Source organism: Lonchura striata, chromosome 5, assembly GCF_050655825.1.
Source record: "Lonchura striata isolate lonStrDom1 chromosome 5, ASM5065582v1, whole genome shotgun sequence".
Taxonomy (NCBI): Eukaryota; Metazoa; Chordata; class Aves; order Passeriformes; family Estrildidae; genus Lonchura; species Lonchura striata.
Window position 1 is genome coordinate 50,757,282 of NC_140707.1, and position 25,883 is coordinate 50,783,164.

General features: G+C 43.0%; 2 protein-coding genes across 10 annotated transcripts in view; both read left to right on the forward strand.

The window, feature by feature from the left end:
* FCF1 (FCF1 rRNA-processing protein) overlaps nucleotides 1-794 on the forward strand; it is a 7,094-nt gene extending 6,300 nt beyond the window's left edge. The window contains exon 9 of the mRNA XM_021542770.4: nucleotides 399-794. Coding sequence (XP_021398445.2) covers nucleotides 399-447 — 49 coding nt within the window. The 3' untranslated portion in view covers nucleotides 448-794. The remainder of the gene's footprint in view (nucleotides 1-398) is intronic.
* Nucleotides 795-3,724: 2,930 nt separating this feature from the next.
* Nucleotides 3,725-25,883, forward strand: part of YLPM1 (YLP motif containing 1) — a 36,520-nt gene continuing 14,361 nt past the window's right edge. For 6 of the 9 annotated variants that reach the window (XR_014955705.1, XM_031504975.2, XM_077784025.1 and 3 more), the window contains exons 1-10: nucleotides 3,725-4,777; nucleotides 9,792-10,028; nucleotides 10,945-11,139; nucleotides 12,381-13,123; nucleotides 15,959-18,274; nucleotides 20,619-20,724; nucleotides 23,065-23,545; nucleotides 24,708-24,800; nucleotides 25,166-25,340; nucleotides 25,488-25,633. Coding sequence is in view for 7 of the 9 variants with exons in the window: in XM_031504975.2 (XP_031360835.1) it covers nucleotides 3,740-4,777; nucleotides 9,792-10,028; nucleotides 10,945-11,139; nucleotides 12,381-13,123; nucleotides 15,959-18,274; nucleotides 20,619-20,724; nucleotides 23,065-23,545; nucleotides 24,708-24,800; nucleotides 25,166-25,340; nucleotides 25,488-25,633 (5,530 nt within the window). In the remaining 2 variants the exon portion in view is untranslated. The remainder of the gene's footprint in view (nucleotides 4,778-9,791; nucleotides 10,029-10,944; nucleotides 11,140-12,380; nucleotides 13,124-15,958; nucleotides 18,275-20,618; nucleotides 20,725-23,064; nucleotides 23,546-24,707; nucleotides 24,801-25,165; nucleotides 25,341-25,487; nucleotides 25,634-25,883) is intronic. The other 3 variants (XR_014955706.1, XM_077784026.1, XM_085580572.1) reach the window with 1 other exon arrangement.

Genomic DNA, 25,883 nt, shown 5'->3' on the forward strand with positions numbered 1-25,883 from the left:
CTTTTAGTCATGCATAAATTTTACATCTTGGCCATAATCCAGACTGGTAACTACTAGAGTTTCCAAAACTCTGGTAACATTGGTACCATTCCACTGAGGCCACAACTTTGATAGGATTGTCAGAGGATGGCTGACAATCTCATCCTTCGCCACAGACCGGCAACGGGAGATCCCAGTACAGTCAGTGCTGTTCTCACCTTAGCCAAGCCATGCAAGGCTTCCTGGTGTGCTCAAGGGATGCTTCACCACCTAACTCATTACACAAAGGCCAAAGCCTAGCAGGAATCCCTGAGATGATAGTGCAGCCTTGAGGAGGAAGAGGGGGTAGGTGCATTACCACAGTGGGATGGGGAGTATTGTGGAGTAGATTGTCTTCATAAGTTTTCCTTCTTTCTCAGGTACAATATTGAGAGGATGCCAGATGATTATGGAGCTCCTCGATTCTAATCTGTCCAGTCAAGCCATCAATGCCAGGACTGTGAGCCAGGATAAGGGGCCTTCTGATTCTACCCTCCTCCTTTCTTCTTTTGTTGGAACTCTGCTCATAGGACTGTGGATAACACCAAACTGACTTCTTAACCTTGTTTTTCTAAGAAAAAGCTATTTGGAAGAGTCTGGTTTTATTCATCCATCCTCTGCTTTGGTCTGATTACCTATAGCTGGGAGAAGCATATGGGAAACAGAGGGCAGCAGGACCAAAAATGTGCCTAGCTCTGCATCGGGACCATTGGAAAAAGTGATTTCAGCATTTTGAATTAAATATTGATGATGCAACTCTGAGAATGAAACCACAAGAGATTTTAAAAGTTTCTTACTGCTGCACCTGGAGTACACCTAGGTATTCCTTTGGGAAGCTACCTCACACCTGTTTAGTCAAATCAGAATCTACATTCTGCAGAAAAAGACATCAGACCTGCACCTGTTGGTGGCTTTCTCTGGAAAAGCAGTCTGGATTTAAATTCAGAATTGATAGGCTTTTATTCAACAGCACAGTGAATGAAGTTTAAGTGTCTGCTAAGACTGCTCTTTCTGTCCTTGGTTAGTCGGCAGCCCCGTCCTTTTGCTTACATTTAGAGTGGTGGAGGGCAGGGCAGGGTTGGGTTGGGACAAGTCTTTTGCTCCTGTTTGTTTGGGTCCTATGCACCTCAAAGCCTCATCCCTTCTGTTATGTATCAGGGCCAAGAAGGGAAGTGTCTAAAGGGCAAAGGTATTAATGTGGGCTGGGAGCACAGTCGTTGTGGAGGAGTAAGAACAGTGGTAGAATCCCTGGGATTAAAGTGTGGATGTGGTGCTGAGAGACACGGTTTAATGGTGGATTTAGCAGTGCTGTTTCAATGGTTAGCAATTGCTAAAGATGTGTTAGGAGGGTTGGAGGATGAGCAGAAGAAAATATTGGCAGTGAGAAAACCCATCAGGAAATTTTCATTAATTGAGTATAATTGGTAAGAAAAAACTTGGCTATTAACTTGAAGAGCCTGGTCAGAAGATAAATAGGACAGGACGGGACCACCTGAATGATCAGCTGCTTCTCCTGCAATGCCAGACAACCTGTGTACCAAACACTTGGTTCAGAGGAAAATATTTACTCCATGCACACAATGGCATCCCAGGGTCTGATCCAATTTACAGTATATGAGAGGAGGAAAGATCGTTGTCACAGGAAAGAGTTTGGTAAACTAGAATATTTTGATGTTCCCACAAATGCAAAACTCTGTCAGTCCAAACCAGAAGAGTAATTTCTTCCCGATTCAACTCTGGTAGTTGGTTTAAACATGCACAGGACTTAGATATCAGGTGTTTGCAGTGTTTCTTAGTAATTAGAGAATTTAGCCTCCCTGCTAACATACTGTCTCCTGCTGTAGCCGGTTTCCATAGCTTCATAAGACAGAGAACATATGGGACCACCACATGAAGAAAATCTGAATATATGCAAAAAATGGTAGGAAATAATTTCTAGCCCTTTCTGGAGCCACCAGAAGGTTTAAGATTACTACAGGCTTACCAGATGAAGAAATTTAAGCTGCTGATCCAAGATGTGACACTGGTTAATTGAGGGGTAACTGAAATGTGGTATAATAGTGTTTAGAAGCAGGAAAACATGAGCTATTAAAAAAAAAAATTAACCCAAACCAACATGATGGCACCCTTTAATGTTACAGACTGAAAAGAATAAAAGAATAAAAATAACATATTCTGAATAGAAGAATCATAGGGCATAATGTGAACTTAACAGGGTTGGTTTTTTTTGTAAGATTGGGTAAGGCCAGTGTGTCTTGTCTGGTGGGAGTCAACTGTAGTGCAATCCAAACCAGATTTGAGTATTGAAGAAGCATCTGTCAAGCTATTTGGAAGTTACATTTTGGCTTCTACAATGTAGGCTGGAAAACAGTTGTCCTGAAAACGTTTAGGTACGTGTATTCCCTCACAAGAGAAGTAAAAGAAGTCTCTTGACAATATTGAGTAACCACAACAGTCAGCAAAAATAGTAGGAGAGACCTGCCTGCAGGAAATAACTGTTAGTAAACTGATCACAAGGGAACTTACATACAATGAATAGATCAGGAGGATAAATTAAAGGATGTTTGCAACAGGAATTCCCTATATTGGAAGGACGGAGTTTCAAAAGCTTAGTGAGTAAACTGGCCCATAGAACTTGGGTATAGAAATGCTAAATACAGTATAATGAACAGTAGATGCGGGGTAAAAACACAAATGCTATCTGAAAGTCATATTCACTGCAAGAGAAATCTAAGACCATCCTAAATAGAAAAGGATCAATAATCATCTCTAAATAAAATGAAGGGTTACTAAAGAATAGAAAAGACAGTTCTATTAATATCAAATTAAGATCATTTTCTTAAAGATTTGCATCTCAGTTGAATTTAGTCAAATATTTTCTTGCAGATTCATGGTGTATCTCCTCTGTAGACTTCCTGAAATTTAACAACGAATGAACATAAAGTTCAGCTTTTCTACCAGAGAGAATAAAGCTTCTCTACCTAACAATGTGATTTTCTTGATATTTCTCCTGACGAAAAATCTTAGGACCTTTCCTGCACACCTGCCTTTCTCCACTGGCCAGGGATCCTTGATTGAACAGGCACGAACTAGAGTGAACAGGGCAGAAATGGCTCGGGGTTCCTGTGCGTGTAGAGGACACGGAGCAGGGACCCCGCGTGCTGGCGTGCTGCTGACCCGCAGCCGCCAGGCTCCACTGCCCAGCTGCTGGAATTCACTCGTACGCGGTCTGCCCTGCCACAGCAGTTCAGCACTTGCATAAATCATATTGCCTACACAACATATTGTATGTTCAACTCATGCTTCGGCGTGGGTAACCGAGGGCATCGACGCCGCCGCCCAGGGACACCGCGGCCAGGGGGAGCGCCGCGCCCGCCACACACTGACCAGCTCGCGGGGTCCTGGCGGCACCCCACCCGCAGGGGAAGGCGTGCCGCCGGCCCCGTGCCGCCGGCCCCGTGCCGCCGGCCCCGTGCCGCCGGCCCCGTGCCGCCCGCCCCGTGCCGCCGGCCCCGGCCGCCTCTTGTCCCGGCCGCCATGTGTCGCCCCCGCGCCCCCGGCCCGGCGCTGCAGGCAGCTGCCCGCCAGGCGGCGCTGCACCCGCCCAGCGGGGCGCTCTGGCGCGGCGCTCACGCTCCGCTGCCCGGCGGGGGCGGAGCCTCGCCGCGCAGGCGCCGTGCGCCGCCCGCCGCCGCGGCCTGTGTCCGCTTCGCGCTCCGCCATGTACCCGGCCTGGGGCTTGTACGGGGCGGCCGGGCACTACCCGCCGCCCCCCACCTCCATCCCGCCCCCGCCGCTGCCCATCCCTCCTCCCAGCGTGCCGCCTCCCGCCGTTCCGCCGATGCCGCTTCCCAGCTACCCGCCGCCGGGGCCCGCGCCCCCCGCCGCCGCGCCGCCGCCCGCCGGTTCCTCGGGGTTCCTGAGCCTGCAGGAGCAGCACCTGGCCCAGCTGCAGCAGCTCCAGCAGATGCACCAGAAGCAGCTGCAGTCCGTACTCTTGGGCCCCCCGCCGCCGCCGGGCCCGCCCCCGCCGGGGCTGCCGCCGCCGCCGCTGCCCGGCTCCTTTACCGACTGGCAGCAGCAGCCGCCGGTGCCGCCGGTGCCGCCGCCGGTCCGCAGCTACCAGAAGCAGTACGCCCACCGTGAGCCACCGCCGCGCAAGCCGCCCCCCGCGGCTCGGGACCGCGACGGGCAGGAGCCGCCGGGCGGGCACGGCGACTGGGGCGAGCCGGTGCCCGCCGAGTCGGTGCCCATGGACATGGAGCTGTCCTCGCCGCCGCAGTCCCCGCAGCCCGGCGCCCAGCCCTACCTACCCCCCGCCCAGCCCTACCTGCCGCCGCCCCAGACCGAGCCTTACCTGCCCCCCGCCCAGCCGCCCCCAGCCCAGTCCCCGCCGCTCCAGCCCTACCTGCCCCGGGCGCAGCCCTCCCAGCCGCCCCCCTCCTTCTCCGAGCCGCCGCCCTCCTACCTGGAGCCCCCGCCGGTCACCGCCTCCCAGCCCTACCTGCCGCCTCCTGCGCAGGGCTACATGGCACATCCCCAGCCCTACCTGCTCTCCTCCCAGGGCTCTCCTTCCCAGCCCGCGCAGCCCGCCCTGGCCCCCTCCATCCCTCCCCCGGTCAAGCCGTCGCAGGCTCATTTCCCACCGCCCCAGACGTCCTTGCCCCCGCCTGCCGCTGCCCAGCCGGAGGCCGCGCAAGGTGCTGCCAAGGAGGGCGGTGGCACGGAGCAGCCGGACCCCTCCACCATGACTCCCCAGGTAAGGCCGCCCGGCTGGCAGCGGGGAGTCGCAGGACAGCGGTGGCGATGAGCCGCTGGCAGGTACGGGGTGTTGCAAAGGTCCCCGAGTAAGGGCAGTTAATAAACACACCGTATTTGCATAGTATTGAAAGGATTTGGACACAATCCATGTAAGTGTGGCAATGGCACAGCTCAGGGGTACCTTCTTATCCAGTGGTGTTTGTAGGGATGTAACAAATTGTCATTTCTCGAGAAAAATTGTTTAGGGAAAAATGTAAATCCAGGCTGACTTGAATTTTCTTGAGTGTGTGTTGGTCTCTGGAAAATGTATTCCAAAGTACAGCATGTGGGTACTGTACCTGCCTCTAACCCTTGTTGGCTTTGTCTGGCCTGTTGTGAGATGCATCAGGTTGTTTCCTTGTTGCACATTGTGGGATATCACTTGTCTTCAGTGAGTTCTTTATTACAGCTTTTTTTAAGGGGTTGAGTTACAGTTTTCTACCTGATCAGTGTAGAATTGTGACTGTTTTAATATTATCACACACAGTTAAAGCTGCAGCAATGTTTCTCTTGAAGTACGTACTTGCCCTCTACTTAGACGTAATCCACATTTTGTGCTACATGTGTTTGATCTTCCAGTATAAAATTGCATAGGGCAAATTGTAGGGAAATGTTCTGAAATGCGTTGAACTGAAAAATGTCATAGCTGTATGATTTTTATGTGTACACTAGGGCCAAAATACTGCAAAATGTTTGCATGCTTCACTTCCTAAATGAGACCAGTTCCAGTGAACTTGATGGGACCATGCATCTGCATTGTCAGGGACAATCCAGGCTTAAGGTTCCACATGCACAGCAAGGTGCATGTGTTGAGGCCTTCAGCTATGTCCATGGGTCAGGCAGATTCACTGGGGCTTTTGCATGGGTTAAGCGTTATCTTATGGGGATCTACCTGCAAGAACAAAACTGAACTGCATACTTTGAAATTTCTTTACTTAAATCTATTTTTTGATAAATTGATCTTAGTGTTCTAATTTGAAGCTAAGTTTGCAAAAATCCTATTGTGTCATATTGAAGTCACTGACACTTTAAATTGCTGATTGCTAGGACATGCCATTTTTACGTTTGTACCATATAACTAATTACTGCCTGGCAAAGTAGTGCTTTCAGTTCATTTAGCTTAATTTTATGAAGGTTTTGGACAGTACTAATTGACCTTTTACAGTGATAATAACAAGAATTATTTTTTTAATGACAAAACCAAAACCTCAAAAAGTCATGTGTAGAAAGTGGTGTTAATTTGGTATTGAGTCAGTTTGTTGACTTCTTAAATTATTGAGCTCAGTGATAAAATATTGGTAAAATATCTCCAGAAGAGTTGCAAATAATGCTTTATTGTGGTGTACACATGGAAGCAGCAGAACACTGCTGAAGTTTACATTGTCTGGTTTATGAGTGTTTATGTAAACTATCTTGAGTAGTTTGCTTGCTCTCATTCACAGTTCAATGTTATTTCAAAAGGAATATGATATTTTCCTGGTCATAACTTTGTTATAACAGATTAATACGATTTTGGCTATCTTAGGCTGTAAAATAAAACAGGATTTGGAATAACAAGCTTTTGCAAAATAGGCATAGGAAAAGCTAAGTGTAGTGATGCTTTCATGCCTTTTAGTAATCTGAAAAGCTGAGTGAAGAAACAGTGTAATTAGTTATTGTAGTATCCTATTAGGCTGTTGTTTAAACTGGCAGTTAAAAGCAATTATTTATGTTTCTCATCCCACAGTAACAGTGGCTGCAGACAAATATATCAGTGTTTTTCTCTTAACTCAGATTATGCAATTTACTATGAGTTGGTGTTATATTATCTTCTTTCCTGTCTAAGATACTGTTCTTTGCCTTGACAGTATTGCGAGTTTAGCGTTGTTTCTTCCATGAGTATATAGTTGGATTAATTTGCTGGATTCTTGTCAAATCCAGTTAAAATAACTGTGGTATTTCCTTAATGTTCTATCTGATACTTGGGTAATGTATGCTGCTATTTGTTTACCATATCACAGACTGGGTAAGCTTGGAAGGGAACACAGCAGGTCATCTGGTTCAGCCTCCCTACTCAAGCAGGGTCATCCCAGAGCATGTGGCACAGGGTTGTGTATTCCAAACAGTTCTTGAATGTCTTCAGGGAGAGACTCCACAGTCTCTCTGGGCAATCTGTTACAGTGCTCAGTCACCTGCATGGTAAAAAAGTTCTTACTCATATTCAGGTGGAACTTCCTGTGCATCACTTTCTCCCATTGCCCCTTTCCTCATTCCTTGGCATCACCAAGAAGAGCCTGGATTCTTCCTCTTGGCACCCTCCCTTCAGATACCTGTGTACATTGACGAGGTCCCCTCTCAGCTGTCTCATCTCAAGGCTGAACAGTCTCAGATCCCTCAGCCTGTTCTTATTAAAGAGAGATGCTCCACTCCCTTGGCATCTTCATTGCCCTCTACTGGACTTGTTTCAGGAGTTCAAGTCTCTCTTGTATTGAGGAGCCCAGAACTGGACACAACACTCCAGGTGTGGCCTCACTAGGGCTGAGTAGAAGGGCAGGATCACCTCCCTCAACCTGCTGGCAATAGTCTTCCTACTCCAAGGATGCATGGGTACATCTGTACCCATAAATACGCATTTTATCTGCATCTGTCAAAGCTACCTCAGCTTTACCATCTCACTATTTAGCAGACTGCTGCACTCTTTAAACAGCCCATTTGTTTTGTAGAGGGTGCTAAAGCATTCATTTGCAATTTTCACCTGGAAAGGACATAGTGTCCCCCAAAATAGGTATTATGTTATGGCCTAGGGTCACCTATATTAGCTTTGGAGTAGTCTTTTGGTGTGGACTTCACATTAGCATGTTTGGTGGTATGTCCTGTGGTCAGGAGCTGATAGTGCTGGTTTCAGTGTTCCTGAAAATGCTACAGGCCTAGTCTCTTGGTCAGCCAGAGATGGGAAAAGGCCTCTGTTGATGCTTGTGTATTCCGTGGGTTTAAGGATTTTAACTGGACTTGAAAGATGACAAGTTCAGTTGAATGACAAAGTCATTGTGAGGAGGTAAGCACTCAGTGACTGAATTCTTCGTCAGGAAAGATTTTCTACATTAGCACTTCTGTTTTGCTCCAACTAAGCTGTAACAATCTACCTTTCGGCTTTTCTTATGCTTTTCAGATAGCACAGTAATAGATGTCATTGATTCATCTGCTGAAAATAATAGGTAATTATATTACTATAGCTCTGGAAAGCCCATGTCATATTATGAGTTCTAGCCCTATGTCCAGTTGGTGGAATGCGGAGAAAACAAAATGGATCTGTGGAGACAGCAATTTTGTGGCAGTAGAAAATGTGCTCACCCATCCTAGCATCTAGCACCATGATGGCAAATCACCTTATAGTGAGTCCCTTTTGAGATGGATAATTGAATCAGGTTTTGTATAGCTGGGAAAGTTATGCTCCTCCCTTGAGTTGCACTTACTCCAGTATGTTGTTGAAGGTTTCTGACAGAGTCTGTGCTGCAGTGTGAATGCATATCTTCCACCCAAAACTATGGAACTCTTCTGAGACATAATCTTGTTAAAAAGATTTATGGCATGAATAATTGCATGATCAATTTAAAGTCTGTGAAGCATAGTCTCTCATTAACCTAATTTCCAAGTTACAGAAGTATTTTTTTAAAAAATACAGCTCCATATTTGTATTTCCTACCAAGAGAAAACATTGTTTCTGATCTGAGCATGAGGTAGGTTTCTAGCAGAAAGTTACTCTTCTTTTAAACCTGTGTAAGATGGCCAGAGTGATTCACTTTTGAGAAATCTCATCAGACAGCACTTACTGCTTTTGTGTTGTCACACTTTTATTTTAAAATGCCTGCATCTTTTAGATTCTTTTCTGTTTCTAACTTGGCTTTATATAGGTGTTTTTTTCTTAACTGTGCATGCTTGGATGGAAAGAAAGGTCAGTCACAGATTCTCAGAGGTAATGGAATTGAGAGCACAAGAATGGTTGCACCAGGTTAGACCAAAAATTAGAGTATTTTATCATTTTATTTTTGATAGTGACTAAAATCAGATGTTAAGAGAACAACTTAAAAATCAAGAGTGTAGCAATACTTTCCTAGGATACAGGAGCTGCCTTAGCTGTAAATGGTGCATTTATTTTCAAAATATGTAGATTTTTCTGAGCTATGTCTTGAATCCGCAAAATTTTAGCCCTTGGAGAGGTCTGTGGTAGGGACTCTGGTGGCACAAGACCATGTCAGGTGAAGAGTAGCCTCCCACAGCTGTCTTTCTGTTATTTGGATACCAGATATTTCTCATATTGAAAGAGACACAGAACCATTGCTTCTTATTCAGGTCTCTTTAAGACACTACTACTTAAGTGTTGAGATACTTATCTCTAGTCTTTGTTCTTTATGTTAGTGGCAGCTTACTTTTTGAAGCTTCTGTCATCTGCCTTGAGTACTCTTAATTCAGGCGATACTAATCTTCACTATATCCTGGTTCTGATTCTTCTTTTTCTTTCCATAGCTTTGTTCAAACATCTTCACTACGATTTCTCAGCTGCCATTTTGAATCTACTTGATGTCTGTGTTCTCTGTTCATCCTCTTAATCTCTTCTGTACAATTCCCCCTTTTTACTGTAGTTCTTAGATATAAAAAGCTGTAAAACCAATAAACATGGTACTTACAGCATGTCTGTAGTAATTTTGCTTATTATTGCCTGTGCTCCAGATTTTTGTTAGTATTGTTTGCTATAGTTATAGAATAGTAAGCTTGTTGGGGTAAAAAGTAAATTCTGTTGTGGGTTCTGTGCATCACACAGTAGTTTCTGAATTTTGATTTGATCTTCTGACATCATTGCAATACTGTTGCTGAAGAAGTCAGTTTTTCCTCAAAACAGTTTTAAAAACTTTTCTACATTATGACTCTAGTGACTATAATTAATGATTTTCTATTGTTTTTTCTTGTGAAACTTAGAAAATCTACATCTATTACAGGAACAGCAGCAGTACTGGTACCAGCAGCACCTGCTTAGCCTGCAGCAAAGGGCAAAAGCCCATGCTCAGGGACAGCAGCAGATGAAAAGTCCAGTAGTGAAGGATGAGCAGAGAGTGAAGTCTGAAGAAGAGAAAATCAGTGCTTCAACTCAGCAGTCTGAACCTCCTCCTCTTAATGAATCCCTGCCTCCAGCATCCAAAGAAGATGAGTCTTCTCTTACATCCACTGAAACTCAGGTAAGCTTTGTAAAGTGACGCCACTCCATTCATGTCCTAGATGAGCCAAAACCCCAGGAAAATTAATGCCATCAAATTCTCTTGTATACTTTGTAACAATAACTAAATATTGTGAAGCAGTCGTAAAAAAGAATTTGCTAAAGCTGCACCAATTAGAAGATACACTTCTTGTATATAAAATTACATGTTCACCCATACACGCACCAAGCAAGTCTGAGCTGACTTTTCCACACCATCCACAATGTTGTCATCTTTGTCTGCGAGAGCACCTCATGATATTGAAGTGTAAAATCAAGTAGGTACTCAGTAGCTGAGGAATGCTATGTTTAAGACACTGTTTCTTCATTTCTTTCTGGCACTTTGTGCATTCTGGCTCCCCTTCTCTCTGTGCATTAGAGTTGGTCTGAAAGTCAAGAATTTTGCACAGAGGTTTGTTCGTCAGCATGCTCAGTAACAGTTACTGTAGAATAGATGGAGGTCATGATTGATGTTTGAACAGTATGTGCTCCACTTTAACTTGCAGTATGCAGGTTCCTACAAAGTGGCAGAAATAATGCCCTTGGAGTTATTTTACCTCATCATGAAAAAACACAATTTCTCATTACATTTGCTGTGAGTGACAGATAACAGAATTTCATTAATCTCTTTCCTGTAGGTTATTTCTTTATACATGAATAATGTCATTGCCATCAGCCTAACCTTTAGATTAGACTGTTCACATTAAGAAAAAATGTGTTCACATTCAGAAAAGGCGGGATAAAAGTCAGCCTTCTAGAAGCTGTGGGTGGCTGGAACACTGAAGTACAGTGATACAGTAAGGAACAGTGAGGAAGTTCCTGTAAAATGTATAGTGACCAAGTGTATCTTTTTCCAGATGCAACTTTCCTTTGTTTATAGTATTTGCCTTTTTCTGTAGCTCAATATCGAACCTCCTGATGACCCTGAGGAGGATTTGAGATTACAGCAATTGCAAGCAGCAGCAGCTCAATGGCAGCAGCACCCCCATCAGCGGGTTGGGTTCCAGTATCAGAGAATAATGCAGAAGCACGCTCAGCTGCAGCAGATAGTACAGCAGTATCAACAGATCATGCAACAGCCTCCACACTTAGAGGTGAGACACTAAGGAGGTGGTGTTTGATACACATCCTGGGTGACCCAGCACACATAGTCTGCTGAAAAACACATAGTTGAATAATTTGTAATGGTTGACTCATTTGTCTAGCTATGTTTTCTGCTTGGGTAGAAGTTTATATCTATTTTCCCTACTGTCACTCAACTTCAGAATGAAAAAAGCATTGCCAGATGGTGGTAAAGCTTCAGTAGAATGAGAAATACAAGATTTTACACTTCTTGTAAGATTTTTCAGATGTACCTAGGTGATACAGGAGCAAAGCTGAACACAATATTGAATTTACTCAGCTTTGAATGTTTTGCCACTGGAGAAACAATTCAGAAAGGTCAGGTAAACAGATGATTGCACAGAGTAATTTGGAAGCTGCTCTTTTTTACAAAAATAAGTATGTACAATGATAAATATAGATGCCAAAAATAGACAGTAAATGTAATTTAAGAGATCTGTATCTCCCATTATTTTTAACTCAAGTAATCACTTGAAACCAGTATTGTAACCTTTAAGCTTTTAAGTAGAAGTTGATTACTGTATTAGAGAGTTGAGTCAACTCTTACTGGGTTGGTAGAGTTTGTATATTGTATATAGGTATTTCTTTGTAGGTTGGGCTGTCTGAATGTTTGTGGTTTTTTTAAATCTCTTCCGGTAAACCTTAAAAATCTCAGGCAAAATCAAGCTGTGAATATTACAATATCCTCAAATAATGAAAGACAGAACTTGAAAGAAGCTTCATTTGTGCAAATAAGATCTGGTAAAGGCTTAGAGAAAAATAATTGCAGATTGCTGAGGCAATACTGAGCAGGTTAATAGCAGAAACTGAAACCTTGAGAAATAGTCACGGAATGTATATATGTGAAGATTGATTTGGGGTTTAGCCATTGTTAGGATGCAGCATTAATACAGTTTATACAGATTATAGGTTTCTTCAGCAGTCCTGTTTACTGATTTGTGGACACAAAGTCCACAAATGTATATGTACTTCTATACATATGTATAGAAGTCTTCTATACATAGATGTAGTATATAGTCATAAAATACATAGATTTTCACAATACCTTTAGATGTCACTGTTGGTGTTTGCTTTTGTTTCGGTGTAGTTCTTCCTCAGGTTTGTGCCCACGTCATCAGAAATTGTGATATTACAACTGATACTGAAATACATGGCTTTGAGAGTAACTGACTAACTAAGGTATTTTGAACCTGTTCTTGTCATCTCATTGCAGACAATGTCAGTGGATATGCAGCTGCGACATTATGAGGCACAGCAAAAACAGTTCCAGCAGCTTCATAAAGATTGGGAGCGATCAATGAATCAGCAGTGGCAGCATCAGCTTCAAACCTACCCTCACAAAGACCAGCTTCAAGAGTATGAGAAGCAGTGGAAAGCATGGGATGAACAGATGAAGGTTACTCAGTCACATCTGCAGGAAAAAGTGACCTCACTCCAAAATCTGAAGAATCAATATCCTGCAAATGTTTCGCTGCCACCTCCATTTATTCCATATTCCCAAACTGGCCAAGGTGGCATTCCTATTATGCCTCCAACTTTACCTTCAACTACACCTCCACTGGTCCCCCCGCCTCTCTCTTCTGTTTCTCAGTTATCAAATTCCTCTGTCCCTTCAGGATCCAGTTCTCAAAGCAGTCAAACTACTGAAACACCAAGGCCAGCTCTCCTTCCCACGCCTGGTACCTATGCATCAAAAATAGCTAGTTCAACTAGCTATTCACCTTACCATTCTCAAGTAGGTTCATCCTTTGGCTCATCTGACCATGGAAAGTCTCAAGGTCATCTTAGTAAACAAACTGTAAATATTTCATCTGAACAACAGTGTGGGGAACTGAAAGGCACTTCTGCAGTATCTTCAGCACACACACCTGTTGTGCAGGATAAACCAGTGAGGTCAGGTGGACTGCTTCCAGATCCTCCCAGATCAGCACGTTTTGAAGGCCCTAGAGGCCCTAGGTAAGAATGTTTTTGTTGATGTATACATATTTCAGGCTATAAGATTTTCAGTGATTTATTAAGAAATGAAATACATATCTTTTTCTCAATCTTTTTGAGGTTGTGTGAAGTGTCTATTTGTTCAGTGGAGTTTTTGCTTTTAATGTTCACCACAGAGAACACCATGTTCTCTGTATTTATATTTTTAAAGCAAGATACATAGATGTCTTTCACCTGAGCATAATCTAGAGTAGTTTGTATTTTTTTTTCTTGTAAAGTGCTTGAGGTGCTGCCTCTTTTCATTCACAAAGACACAATGATCAATCTTTGAAAATAGGAAAGCTGTTGTAAATATTTGGTATGTCTTTGCTGATTTTATACCTGTTATATAATTTAATCCAAGATCTTGTTTTTTGAATATTTTTCTTTAATACATCATATCAGGGTGCAAAAACTACATCTGTTCTATCTGCTCGTTAGTTCAAGATGGGTTGGTGTGATGTCGGCTGAATCAAAGGGCAGTGGTGTTCTGTTCAGTTGTCTCTATCCTTGCATACTCTGCTAGACTTTACAGTAATGTCTTCATGGTTGTTCCTCTTCTCTTTGCTTCCAAAGCAATCAGTCATGAATAATAATTTGTGAATTGCTAGCAGTGTACATGAGCTTTGTATAAATGAATCATTTTCTACCTCCTGGTAGTTTTTAAGAAGTGTTTCTGTTTCTGGGGATTTGTTGGATGTACAGTTCTAAACAGACTGTTTTCATTACTTACTAGTGCATGTCTTTTATGTGTGTTGGTGTTGGAATCCAGGACATCCCTCTGGCTGCCTTGGATGTCTCAAGACCCCGTCAGGGGGATCAGGGACCCTGGCAAGAAGTCAAAAACACTTGTGGCTTCAATTTTAGCCCGTGGGAGAGGCTGCCAACTCTATATGAGGAATTACAAGCCAAAAGGGTTTGAGTAGTGTAGTAGGTGAATTGACACAGGGTGGAAAAGTAGAATTTTAGGTTTTTTTAGAATGTAATTCAGGGGTACAAGGTGGAAGAATTTGGGCGTGTCCTAGCCTTCTTTACTTTCTTCTTGTCCTTCATGTCTTGGTGTGGTGGTGACACTTTTCTGTTGGTTTAAGGTAGAGATTCACTGTTTAACATAGGTGGTGGGCATTGGCACAAATCAGTAAACATACAATATGTAATTTTGAGTATATAGTGTGGGGGCCACCCAGGACTCAAGGCACACTTCTATGGCTTCTGTACTAGGTGGACTTCAGCAGGTCAGAGAGACAATATTATAGATAAGAAAGAATAAACAACCTTGAAAACTCGACTTCACGCATTCCAGACCTCTTCTTTGGCTGCCAGGCTAGGGGAACAAGGACCTTCACACTTGTTGGGCTCTCACCAGCTGACCCTGACGTGTTGGTTTAGAGCTCAGTGATATGAAATGATAGGCACAGGATGTCTTTCTGGGATGTGAGCAGACATTTCTGGTTCATATCCAGCCTTTCATCCACCAGTAACCCCAAGTCCTTCTTGGCAGGGCTGCTCTCGATCCCATCATCACCCAGCCTATACTGAGACCAGGGGCTGCCCGACCCAGGTGCAGGACCTTGTACTTGGCCACATGAGAATCCCATGGGCCTACTTCTCAAACTTTTCTAGGCACCTCTGGATGGCATCCTGTCCATCAGGCATGTCACCCACACCACTCAGCTTGGTGTCCTCCACAAACTTGCTGAAGGTGCACTCAGTGCCACTGTCCATGTCATTGATGAAGATAAAAAGAGTGCTCATCCCAGTCATCTGAAGGCCACTACTTGTCACTGATCTCTCTCTGGACATTGAGCCATTGTCCTCTATCTCTAGATTTTACCATCCTGCCAGTTCCTCATCTACCAAATAGTTGCATTCATCGAGTCCATCTCTCTCCAATTTAGAAAGAAGGATGTTTTTCATGTCAAATACCTTAAAGAAGTCCAGACAGGTAACATTCATAGCTCTTCCTTTGTCCACTAGTTACTCCATCGTGGAAGGCCACTGGGTTGGTCAGGCAGGACTTGCCCTTGGTGAAGTCATGCTGGCTGTCTCTTATGACCTCCGTGTCCTCCGTGTGCCTTAGCATAGCTTCTGGGATGATCTTCCCAGACACAGAGGTGAGACTCACAGGTCAGTAGTTTCCAGGGTCCTTCTTTCTACCCTTGTTTTAAAATAGGTGCAGTATTTTCCTTTTCCCAGTCATCAGGTACTTCACCTGACTGTCACCATTTTCCAGGTATCATGGAGAGTGGCTTGGCAAGTATGGTAGAAAATTCCCTGAGTATTCTGGGATGTATCTCATCAGGTCTCATACTTACATATATGTATCTACATATATGTAAGTATATGTCAATACATATACTTACATATATTCAGGTTCTTCAAGTCATCATTAATCTGATCTTCTCTCTTATCATGGGAGTGACTTTGCACCCCTAGTCCCTGCTTTGCAATCCATCCACTCAGGAGGTATAGGGTTGTCAGTGAAAACTAAGGCAAAAAAGTTGAGTATCTGAGTCTTTTCCTCATGCATTTTTACCAGTTTTCCAGTTGTGTTTGTCCAAGGGGTACACTTTCATTGACCTTTCTTTTCTGGCTGACATACCTATAGAAGCCCTTCTTGGAACTCTTTGCATCCCTTGGAAAATTCAGTTTCAGCCATGCTTTGGCCTTCCTGACTCATCCAGTGATGTACAACTGTGAATCCCAAGCATCTAAGCAACTTGACTTTAGACATGAGTTCTCTATTTTGTGCAAAATTAATCTATAGGACTTTTATATGACATGTTATTTGACTAAAATTTCTGTTGTCATCTGTAGATTTGATGGACCTCGAGGAAGAGGATATGATAAATTTGAAGGCTCAAGACAGAGAGGACCTCGTTTTGACTCCCAGCGCTCAGAAGGATACAGGTCACGTTTTGACCGACAGAATACAGATGGACAGTCTTCAAGTAGATGGGGCTCTATCCCACGAGGACCAGCAGGACAATTTTATACAACAAATGCGTCACATGGACACGGTTCCCGACCTAGTGGTCCACGGTGGATGGGGCCCAGGCCTCATTTGGGACAGCAGCAGCAGCAGCAGCAGACACAGATAGACTCAGAGTCAGAAAGCAAAGAACCTTTTACAGACACAGCTGGTGATCAGCAGTCTGTAAGCAGAACTGAGTCTACTCCTGATGCACAGAGTGCAGGTCCCATTGAGCCGAATGAGGATCTGACAGACACTCAACAGGAACCATCCAAACCTGAAGTCAAAGAACCTAGTTCAGACCCTCCTAAAAAGTGGACATGGAGTTCACATGATCCCAACCAGCAAGCAGAAGAGTCCAAGGCACCCACACCACCTATTCAGAACCAGAATACAGTAGCCCCTGCAACAGGAAATCAGGATTTGGATTCACCAGATGGCCAGTTGACTGCTTCAGATAGCACCCAGGGCTTACCTGGACCGGAAAGCAGAGGAAAAGGGCCATTCATGCATGAAGATAGAGGAAAAGGACCAGGAAGCAGAGGAAGGGGCCGTGGCAGAGGGCAGGGGGATGGCCGTGGCTGGGGAATGGGCCGTGGCAGGGGAATGGGAAGGATGGATGGTGGCCGGGGAATGGGAAGGATGGACGGTGGGTGGGGAATGGGCAGGATGGATGATGGCTATGGCCGGGGAATGGGCAGGATGGATGATGGCCGTGGTAGAGGATATGTATACAGAGGCAGAGGGCAGGCTAGGCAGGCATCCATCCGTGGCAGGGGAATGTTCAATAGAGCAGGGAGCAGGGAGAGGATGCCAGATAGACGGTCAGGCAGCAGGGAGAGGATGCCAGATGGACAGTCAGGAAACCGAGAGAGGGGGCTGGGTGGACGGTCAGATAGCCATGAGAGGGTATTCTCTAACCGAGACAGAGAGCCCCCTGGACGGGCAGGCAGCTGGGACAGGGGACGGGCAGGAAGCCGGGAGAGAGGCCCAGTCAGACGGGCCTGTAGCCGGGAAAGAGAGCCCATGCGAGGGACAGGGAGCCGAGAGAGGGAGCCCATGCGCCGGGCAGGTAGCCGGGAGAGGGTCCCCGTCAGGCGGGCCGGTAGCCGGGAGAGGGTCCCCGTCAGACGGGCAGGTAGCCGTGAGAGGGACCTGGTCAGGCGGGCAGGTAGCCGGGAGAGGTGTCCCATCAGAAGAGGAGATAGCCATGAGAGGGAAGCAGGAAGATCTGAAACAGGCAATATGGGTAAACCCATTCACCTAGGAGATGACCCTGACAAATTGCCTCCGTACCATCGAGATGAAACATTCAGGGGTTCTTGGGGTCATGAAGATGATACAATGCAGGAGGAATTTCCTTTAGATAGTCAAGATGACCCGTCTTTGGAGCATGAGCAATTGGATGAATGGGAAAGAGAACCATACTGGAGAGATCACAATTCTGATTATCAGGATGATTCTGCACATGCATATGACAGAGATGACAGGTTGCAATCCCACCATTCACTGCCTCCATTGTCTCCCTTACCACCACTACCTCCTTTATCATCTGATCACGACAGGCGAGATTCATGGTGGGATGACTGGAAAAGGCCAAGAGAAAGGGAACTAGAGAGAGATCTAGATAGAACTGGAAGATCCTCAGATATTTATGATCAAGGTTTAGACAAAGAATGGGATAGAGACTGGGACATGAGACCTATGGATGACAGAGAAATGGGGAATCGTGACCTGGATATCCCCCCTCTACCACCATTACCACCCCTTCCACCTCTGGACAGGTATCGTGAAGATAGGTGGAGGGATGATAGAAACAGAGATCATTATGACAGAGATCTCAGAGACAGGGGGGAGCTTAGGATTCGAGAATATCCGGAGAGATATGACACATGGCGGGAGAAGCAAGACTACCTTCCTGAAAGGACTGACTGGGAGAGGGAACGGTTGTCGGATAGGTGGTATCCCGATGATGGAGAGAGACTGCGGTCTTTGGATGACCACTCAGATCCATCCCTTCCTCCCCCTTCACATTCGTCTGATATGCTGGGAGCAGATTCAAACCTGGACTCTGACCAGTCCTTGGGAGGAGTGATGGTCCTAAGCCAAAGACAGCATGAGATAATTCTGAAGGCTGCCCAGGAGCTCAAAATGCTTCGGTGAGTTGCCTGGTTCTGTGATTTTGAATAGGAGTTGCATTCTATGGGATCCATTTGAATCAACATGGTAATGGCTTAATTTCTTTTGCCCACACCGTGATAGTAGGAGCTCATGTGGAACAAGTTATTTGGAGTACCTTTACCACAGTTTTTGTAGGTGGACTTCTTTTTCTTAAATGGATGATTGTCCCTTTCCCTGTGAATATGGTATTCCCTATATGTTACTTTCCAGGAAGAGATCTGTTCCATCACCTGACCAATCTTTTTTTTATCCTCAAATAAACTTTTGGATAATTGTTTTTCAGTATTTTTGGTGGTGTCAGATGAGCTTAGTGATAATTTTTTTTTAGTACTTACCCCTCACTATTTTTGTGATATTGCTCACTTTTAAGTTAAAGCATGAGTGGGTTTTTGTTCGTTTGTTTGTTTTTTTTTTTTTACAGAGCTTCCTCATTTGAAACCAAATATTGTCAGTGAACAATTTTGTCAAATTTGGTTTGATATTAAGTTCTGGGAATCAGCATAAAAGGCTATAATAATTAGGAAGATATGAATGCAAGAGTTCATCAAGACCGCATTTTTAGAAAATAACTGCTAGACTTCCTAAGGCTTTAGTAAGTGTTTATTATGAAATTAATGATAGGAGAGATGAGGCTTTCAACAACCTAATCTAGTGAAAGGAAGGCTGGAGCTAGATGATTTTTGAGTCCCTTCCAACCCAATCCATTTCATGATAGAGATGTTTTGCACTTTTCTTCAGGCTGTTTCGTTTTCAGATTCGTAAGACTGCTGAGCACCTGTCCCATATGGAAGGTCTTAGTTGTATGTCAAAGTGCAAGAAAAATAATTTTTTTAAAGGGAGAACTTTTATTCTGAATCATTTAATAATTTACTGCAATTAGATTAGTTCAATGGTGTTATTAACTATGAAATCTGTGTTCTAAAGTAGTATTTGCTAAAAGTTTGGAGTAACATTATTTTCAGCTTCCTGACTTTCCCATTGCCTCTGTTGCCCAGCATATGTTTTACTGTTTATTGTGACTAGCTGCAAGCCAGTCACATAGGCTAAGGACCATAGTTTGGGAATCACTATGACAGAAATGTATTAGGGCTTGCTTAAATAATTTAAACATAGTCACTAAATGTTTTATGTAGAAAGTAGTTACATATACATCTTTCAAAGCTGGTAAAAAGGGGAAATATAAACATGATACTGATTTTTAATAGAATATGAGGGTTAATCTTCAAATTAGTTATACTGGTACTTCTCATTATTTCTTACAGGCAGATGATTTAAATCTGACAAGTAGGAACAACTTTATGGAGATTACTTATTAATTTTTATGGGGATTTTTTGAGCCAAGAGTTATACCAGTAGTGTGGTACATAACTGCTTTCATCTCCAAAACTAAAGCCTTCATCTGGCTTTGCTTTTATTGTGTGTAAAACAGCATGGTCTCAGCTGCAGACTGTTCTGTATTTGTGATTTAGTGTAGTGCTCAGTTTACTCTTTGTATTTACAAAACGCTGAGGATTCTTTTCTTTGAGCCAAGTTCCCCTTCTGCTGAACAGAATAGCTGCATTATTGGTTAGGGTGGTTTCTGTTATGTCTTGTTACAGAGGGATCCCATTCTTAGTTGTCATTTAGAAACTGCTTCAATACACAGTTATTATTCAATATAGAGTTATTAATAATTTATAAACCTAGATTAAAAAATGCTAACAAAAACTGAAGGGAAAGGAGATCATATTCACTAGAACTTTGTAATCCAGTGATTGTAATACAGCTGAATCTGGTCTCTGCTCTGTACACTATGTATTAGTTGTATATTAAATAGCATTTTGATATAGCAAACAGCATTTTGATAGCATTTAAACCAAAGAAGCAAAAGTTACACTCACTGTTTGTTTTTTTATGTATTGGAATCTCTTATGCAATCCTGTTACCATGTGAACCAGAGTAAGTAACTGAGAGCACTTAAGGTATGCCTTTCCAAGGGTTTCTTTCTTGCAGAAGGTGTTGACAGAAGCTAAAAATCCAGCTTTTCTCTTTATTGTTCAAATAGAGTGGTTCTGGCAAAGCACAAAAGCATAACTACATGTCTCAGGAAACTTGTGATAGAAAAGCATGCAGCTAATACACAAAATGCCTCCATGGCTAGGTGGATGTGAAACAGGGATTTCTGAATCACAGCATTGCCCAAGTAAAACCTCCTGTGTGCTTTTCTTTTTTGGGCTTTGTCTGTGATGGTAGTGTAATATGTGTTCTTGCCATGAGCATTGATTTCTTTAATTTTTCATTTAAGCTAGAGACTTACAACACTTTCTTATGATGCATGTGCAGGGAGCAAAAAGAGCAGCTACAGAAGTTGAAGGAGTTCAAACCTGACATTTCCACCCAGGACTCTCCAAGATTACAAAACACAAGCACAAGGCCAGGTGCCTTTCAGGTAAATTTACCTTACACTGATAACATGTTGGTAGTAATTACTGTTTATGTATGTTGAACCAGTTCTACACACTGATGGCCAAATTTCTCTGTGAATGCCTCCCCAGCAATCCTTACAACCTTAGCTGTCTTCTGTTGAGGCGAAACAACTTCTTAGTTTCTTTAAATTTTCCAAAGCATTTTCTACTCAGTCTGTTGCAGAAGACCTCTCGTTAGGGGTGGAAATGAGCCAAGACACAGACTCTCATTTAACAATGTGAAAAGGATCCCAGTTTTATTCTTCTTTACAGTTAGCTATCCTGACTGACTACAGCACACTCCTGCTGTTGGTTTCTCTGACAGACTCTGACTGCTGGCTATTTCCTCCTGGAATTCGACTGCAAGTATTTCCTTGCTGCCTCTGATCACAGGGTTTTACCTAGCTCAACTATGACTGCAGGCTCCAGCAGCAGGCTCCAGCTCTATCAGACCCAGACTGACCTCACAGCAGATCTTTTACAGCAGCAACTCTCTTTCTTGTTTCATTCTTGAATGTGTCTCTCTGAATCATTCCTTCTTCCTCAAGGCTTCTCTACTTCCTCAAGGTCCTTTTCATCAAGGGTCTCCCTGACTGGCCAGCCCATCCATTTTATCACACTTATCTTTATTTGTCAGAGCCTATTAAGGCGAGGCTATTCTTCTTTGGTAATTGGTACAACTGTGATTTATCAGGGGCAAGGTCATTTGTTATCCTTTCTTCTACACCTACAAGTCCACCATGTCTTCTGAGTATAACCCATCAGGGATGGTTGCACATGAGGTTCAACAGTCTAGATTGCTGTGGAATAATGTGCAAAAAGAGGTGAGCTCCCCTAAAACAGGGATGTAAGGTTCACAAGAAGACCCCATTTTTCCTTGCTTAAGTTCTTTCAATATGCACTGCTTTTCCTACTTCAGGAGCTATCTCTGAAGTTGGAAAAACTTGAGGATGTGTCCATTGGATATTGAGATATTTCAATGTAGCATGGGCACTAGCATTCTGTTTGCTGTTTGTATTGGGAATTTTTACTACCTTCTAGAATATCATGAAGTCGATGGAAACTCATGTTTGTGTAGCTCTATCCTGTTGTGGTGCAACTACTCCTCTACCACTTAATTTCCTGTGCAGTTCTGGGAACACTTCTCAGATGCTTGTATTTGGGTTTTTGATAATTCAGAAATCAACTGAACTTCTACAGTCATGCCAACCCGGGTTTATAAATCCTTCCTAGAATGAGTAAACAGTTTTGTTAAATGTGTATTGGAGGAGATATCTGAGTTGATGCACCATCTTTGTTCTTCATCACATCTTAACCCCAAAGTTACTCACACCAATAAATTTAGCCATAAGGTCTTCTGGGTCTGACATTTAGCCAGACTAGCCTTTTTTGTCCCTCTATCCAGAGAAGTGTTATGCAGTGAATGAGGCACTGCAAGTTTTCTTTTTGTCTACGTGACCTCTTCCTTGTTTACAGTGTCTGTAAAGTAAAATAATGGAACTGGTTTGCTACCAAGAACTGCAGGTATGTTGATGCCTTTAGGAAGCTACTTTACTCTGTTTTGATATTTTGTAACTCAGACTACTTCACTCATCTACCTGGAGGTTTTCAAACAACTTTTGTCTTTCTTGGAATTCCTGCCTCAAGATATTTCTGCTGTGACTTTGAGTTGTTATTACAGAGCTCAGCTTTGTATCTACAACTGTCCTGCAATTTTTGTTGTATGTTGCTAATAAGGCTGCCTGTAACTTGACATCTGATGATGAAAAGTCTTGGAACGTGTGGAGTTTCTTGTGGATGTTTGGTTCATGAAGGATTTGGTTTGGTTTTGTTTTCAACTAGGCAAGACCTTCCAATTTCATATGTTCTTCTGATATTGATTTTATTAAGGTTTTTCCAGGTATTTCTGCTCTCTGAATTTTTCCAGTGGTTTCCACAAAGAAACTGGCCTTATCAATCCTTTTGCATCTCACCAAGCTGTCCTACTTTCAGATTTTCAGCCTTCACACAGACAGCAGGAATCTTTGCAGACAGCAGGAGTGTTTGGGAATAAACAGTAGACACTTTTGAACAGAGATAGGCCTACTGGAGCTAAAATTGGTAAGGTTATTTTGAAGAAAATCAGTAGTTTAAGCCTTCACATAGTGAGAAAATGCAAAATTAAATCAGGCCACTAGTTTTTTAAAAATAGTCCTCCTACCTGTAGCACCTTGATGGAGGTACTAGAAAATGTGTATGATTTGACTACCAATTGCCATTGCACATACTGAGGATGAGAGAAGATTAGTTTACAGATCTACATTAAAAGTGCTTTCTGCATCTAGGTCTCTTCTCAGCTATCTTCAGAGGCACCAGTAGAAGCCCAAGCTATTAAACCTTCTCCTGCTGTTATTATAAAGCCTCCCGTGTTGTTCAGACAGCCCACCCCTGTGACAAGACCAAGTGCCCCACTGGCAAGGCCTACTACTCCTATGACAAGGCCACACGCTCCAGTTTCTACTCCAACTACAACCCCAAGTCATGGTCAATCTTTAAAACCATCACCTTCTGCTGTGGAACAGGAACGCTGGGATGAGGACTCTTTCCATGGACTGTGGGACACAAATGAGGATAAAGGTGCAAATATGGAGTACGAGTTGTGTAAGCAGGAGTCGATGATGCCTCCACCTGTCTCTTCACCTGTGAAAGTACCTGCCGTCCACACCTCCATTCCACCAGCTGTACCAGTGTCCCTTTCTCCGGTTATTCCAGCAGTTCCTAAAGCACCCATCATTCAGCAGACAGTGGATTATGGCCACGGGCGAGGTGGGCATTGCAGTGTATTTGATATGTATCAAAGAGCTAATTAGTTCTCCTGACTTTTTTTTTTATTAAAGGAGTGTGCCATGCAAAGTATGCGTGTTCTGCAGTTGATGTGCAGACTTGAGTGCATTAATGATGTAATGCTGAGCAGTGCAGTTATAAGGAGTCTTGAACCTTTAACCAGTTAAGACGCTGAGTTTAGTGATTTTCTTGATGCTTTTAGAAAGAACTATTTCTTGTTGGTGAACAGTGTATATTCCATGACTACTATTCCATTAATGGTATATAGCCATGGGTGCTTCTAATAAATACAAAATGATGTACTATATTTAGGTTGATACTGTGACTTTCTCTTAATCCTTTTGTAGGTGAGTATGGAAATAACTGGGCTAGAAGGTACTTCAGATGGTTACAGTTCTTAGGTGTGACTTAGTGATTTAAAACAGAATGTGGCTGGTGTTTACATTATTTATATACTGCACAATGGGTGAGAGGTACCCTCTAGCCAGAGAGGGAGACAGTCTGGCTCTGAAGGGCATACACCCTCTACAGTTGTTTAATGCATAAGTAGCAGAGGGTTCTGATTTTACTGTTGAGCTTACCAAAGCTAAAATTCAACACTAGTTTTTAAATAGATTTGATCTTCCTCATTTAACGTGAGTGAAATAATGTCATAAATAAGTTCTTAAATTGTGCGTTGTCATTTAAAGACTGTTTTTTCCCTCTCTAAAGTACCATAACAGGACTGGATGCCATATCTGTTTCATTAAGTAAATGTTTTACTAAAAGCTGTTAGAAAAAATGTCATTGTTGTGGGACTTTGTTGCTGTTCTTGACATTACAGTAACTCTGTAAGTTATTGAAACTTACTGAGCATCTTAATGTTTATAATTTTCTGACACTGCATGCTCCCTGAACTCACCTGAAAAGGCAGAAGCCCTATTGCTAAGATGGAGTGATTTACTTGCACACACATACAAACCCACTTCAGCCTTTAAAAACCATGGTGCTGTTTATTAAAGCTCTTTTTGCATTATCCATTAAAAGAAATTATGGTAGTTTGTAGTCACTTTTAATGCCGTTGACTGGTCACTTTTCATGAAGAGGAAAGAAAATGCAAGACGTGTTTTAAAATATTAATTTATTTTTGTTTATTTTCAACCAGATATAACCACCAGTAAAGTGGAACAGATTCCATATGGGGAGAGGGTAACCCTTCGTCCAGAACCTTTACCAGACAGGCAAACATTTCAAAAAGGTACGAGGTGCTTGGCTAGCTTACCAACATTAGTTAGCTCTGAAAAAAATTGTAAGACACTAAAAGCTTGTTCAAACTAAATAACTCTTGTTTAAGCTGCAACCACTTTATTCTCTTTAAAGGTCCAGAAGAATAAGAGTTTATATTTTCAGGAGGAGTATTGCAGTCAATAACCTAGCCACTTTAAAAATTCAGTTTTGTGGCTTTGAGTAGGACTGCATGGTATGGTTCTCTGTTACAGTTTGGAAAAAAGTGTCTGATTAGGTGCATCCTAGCTCACATGTCATATACTTTTCTTGCACTCTTGCCTATTGCCTTCTTTTTCCAAAATAGTAGTTTGGATTTCTATGGGTTTCTCCCTTCAGAGCATCCAGGTCGCTACAACAGAGAAAGAGATCGTGAGCCTTATTTTGAACGTCAAGGTAATTCCAACACAGATCATCGGGATTTCAAGAGAGAGCGGGAATTGCACAGAGACCGAGGTTCTGTGGACTATGAACGAGAGAGATTTGAAAAAGAGCGGCATCCCCGAGATGATAGGTAGGATTTTGGAACACTGTGGAAATCAATACCGTTGAGGCTGCATTGCACATCAGGCTGTCCGTTTTGCCTCTGAGGTACATGTTCCTTTCACTCTGGAATTCACAGTGGAAATTCACAAAAATACACAAAATACTTTTTTGGCAGGGTTCTTCCTACTACACCTTCAAGAACTCCGTCTTACCGTGACAAGAAAGACCATCCATCCTCCAGGCGAGGTGGTTTTGAAAGACCACCATATGAACGAAAGACAGATCGTCCAGCATATGATCATGGGCCTTCCATGTTTGGAGGTACAGTTTCTCTATCTTAAAGTCATGCTAGAATATTATGAAAAATAATGGACTTGCAGAGGTTAAGATTAATTGTAGAAGATTAATTGATTTGCAGTATTTGTTTGTTTAGAACATAAAACTCAGGAAAATCTTTTTAGGTGGTGGCATTTAATTTTGTTTCTCAGTGGTGCTGAGATCATAAATTAAACAGTTGTATACTCTGCTAAAAACTTTCATTGCAATAGGTTTAAAATTAGAAATGTTAATT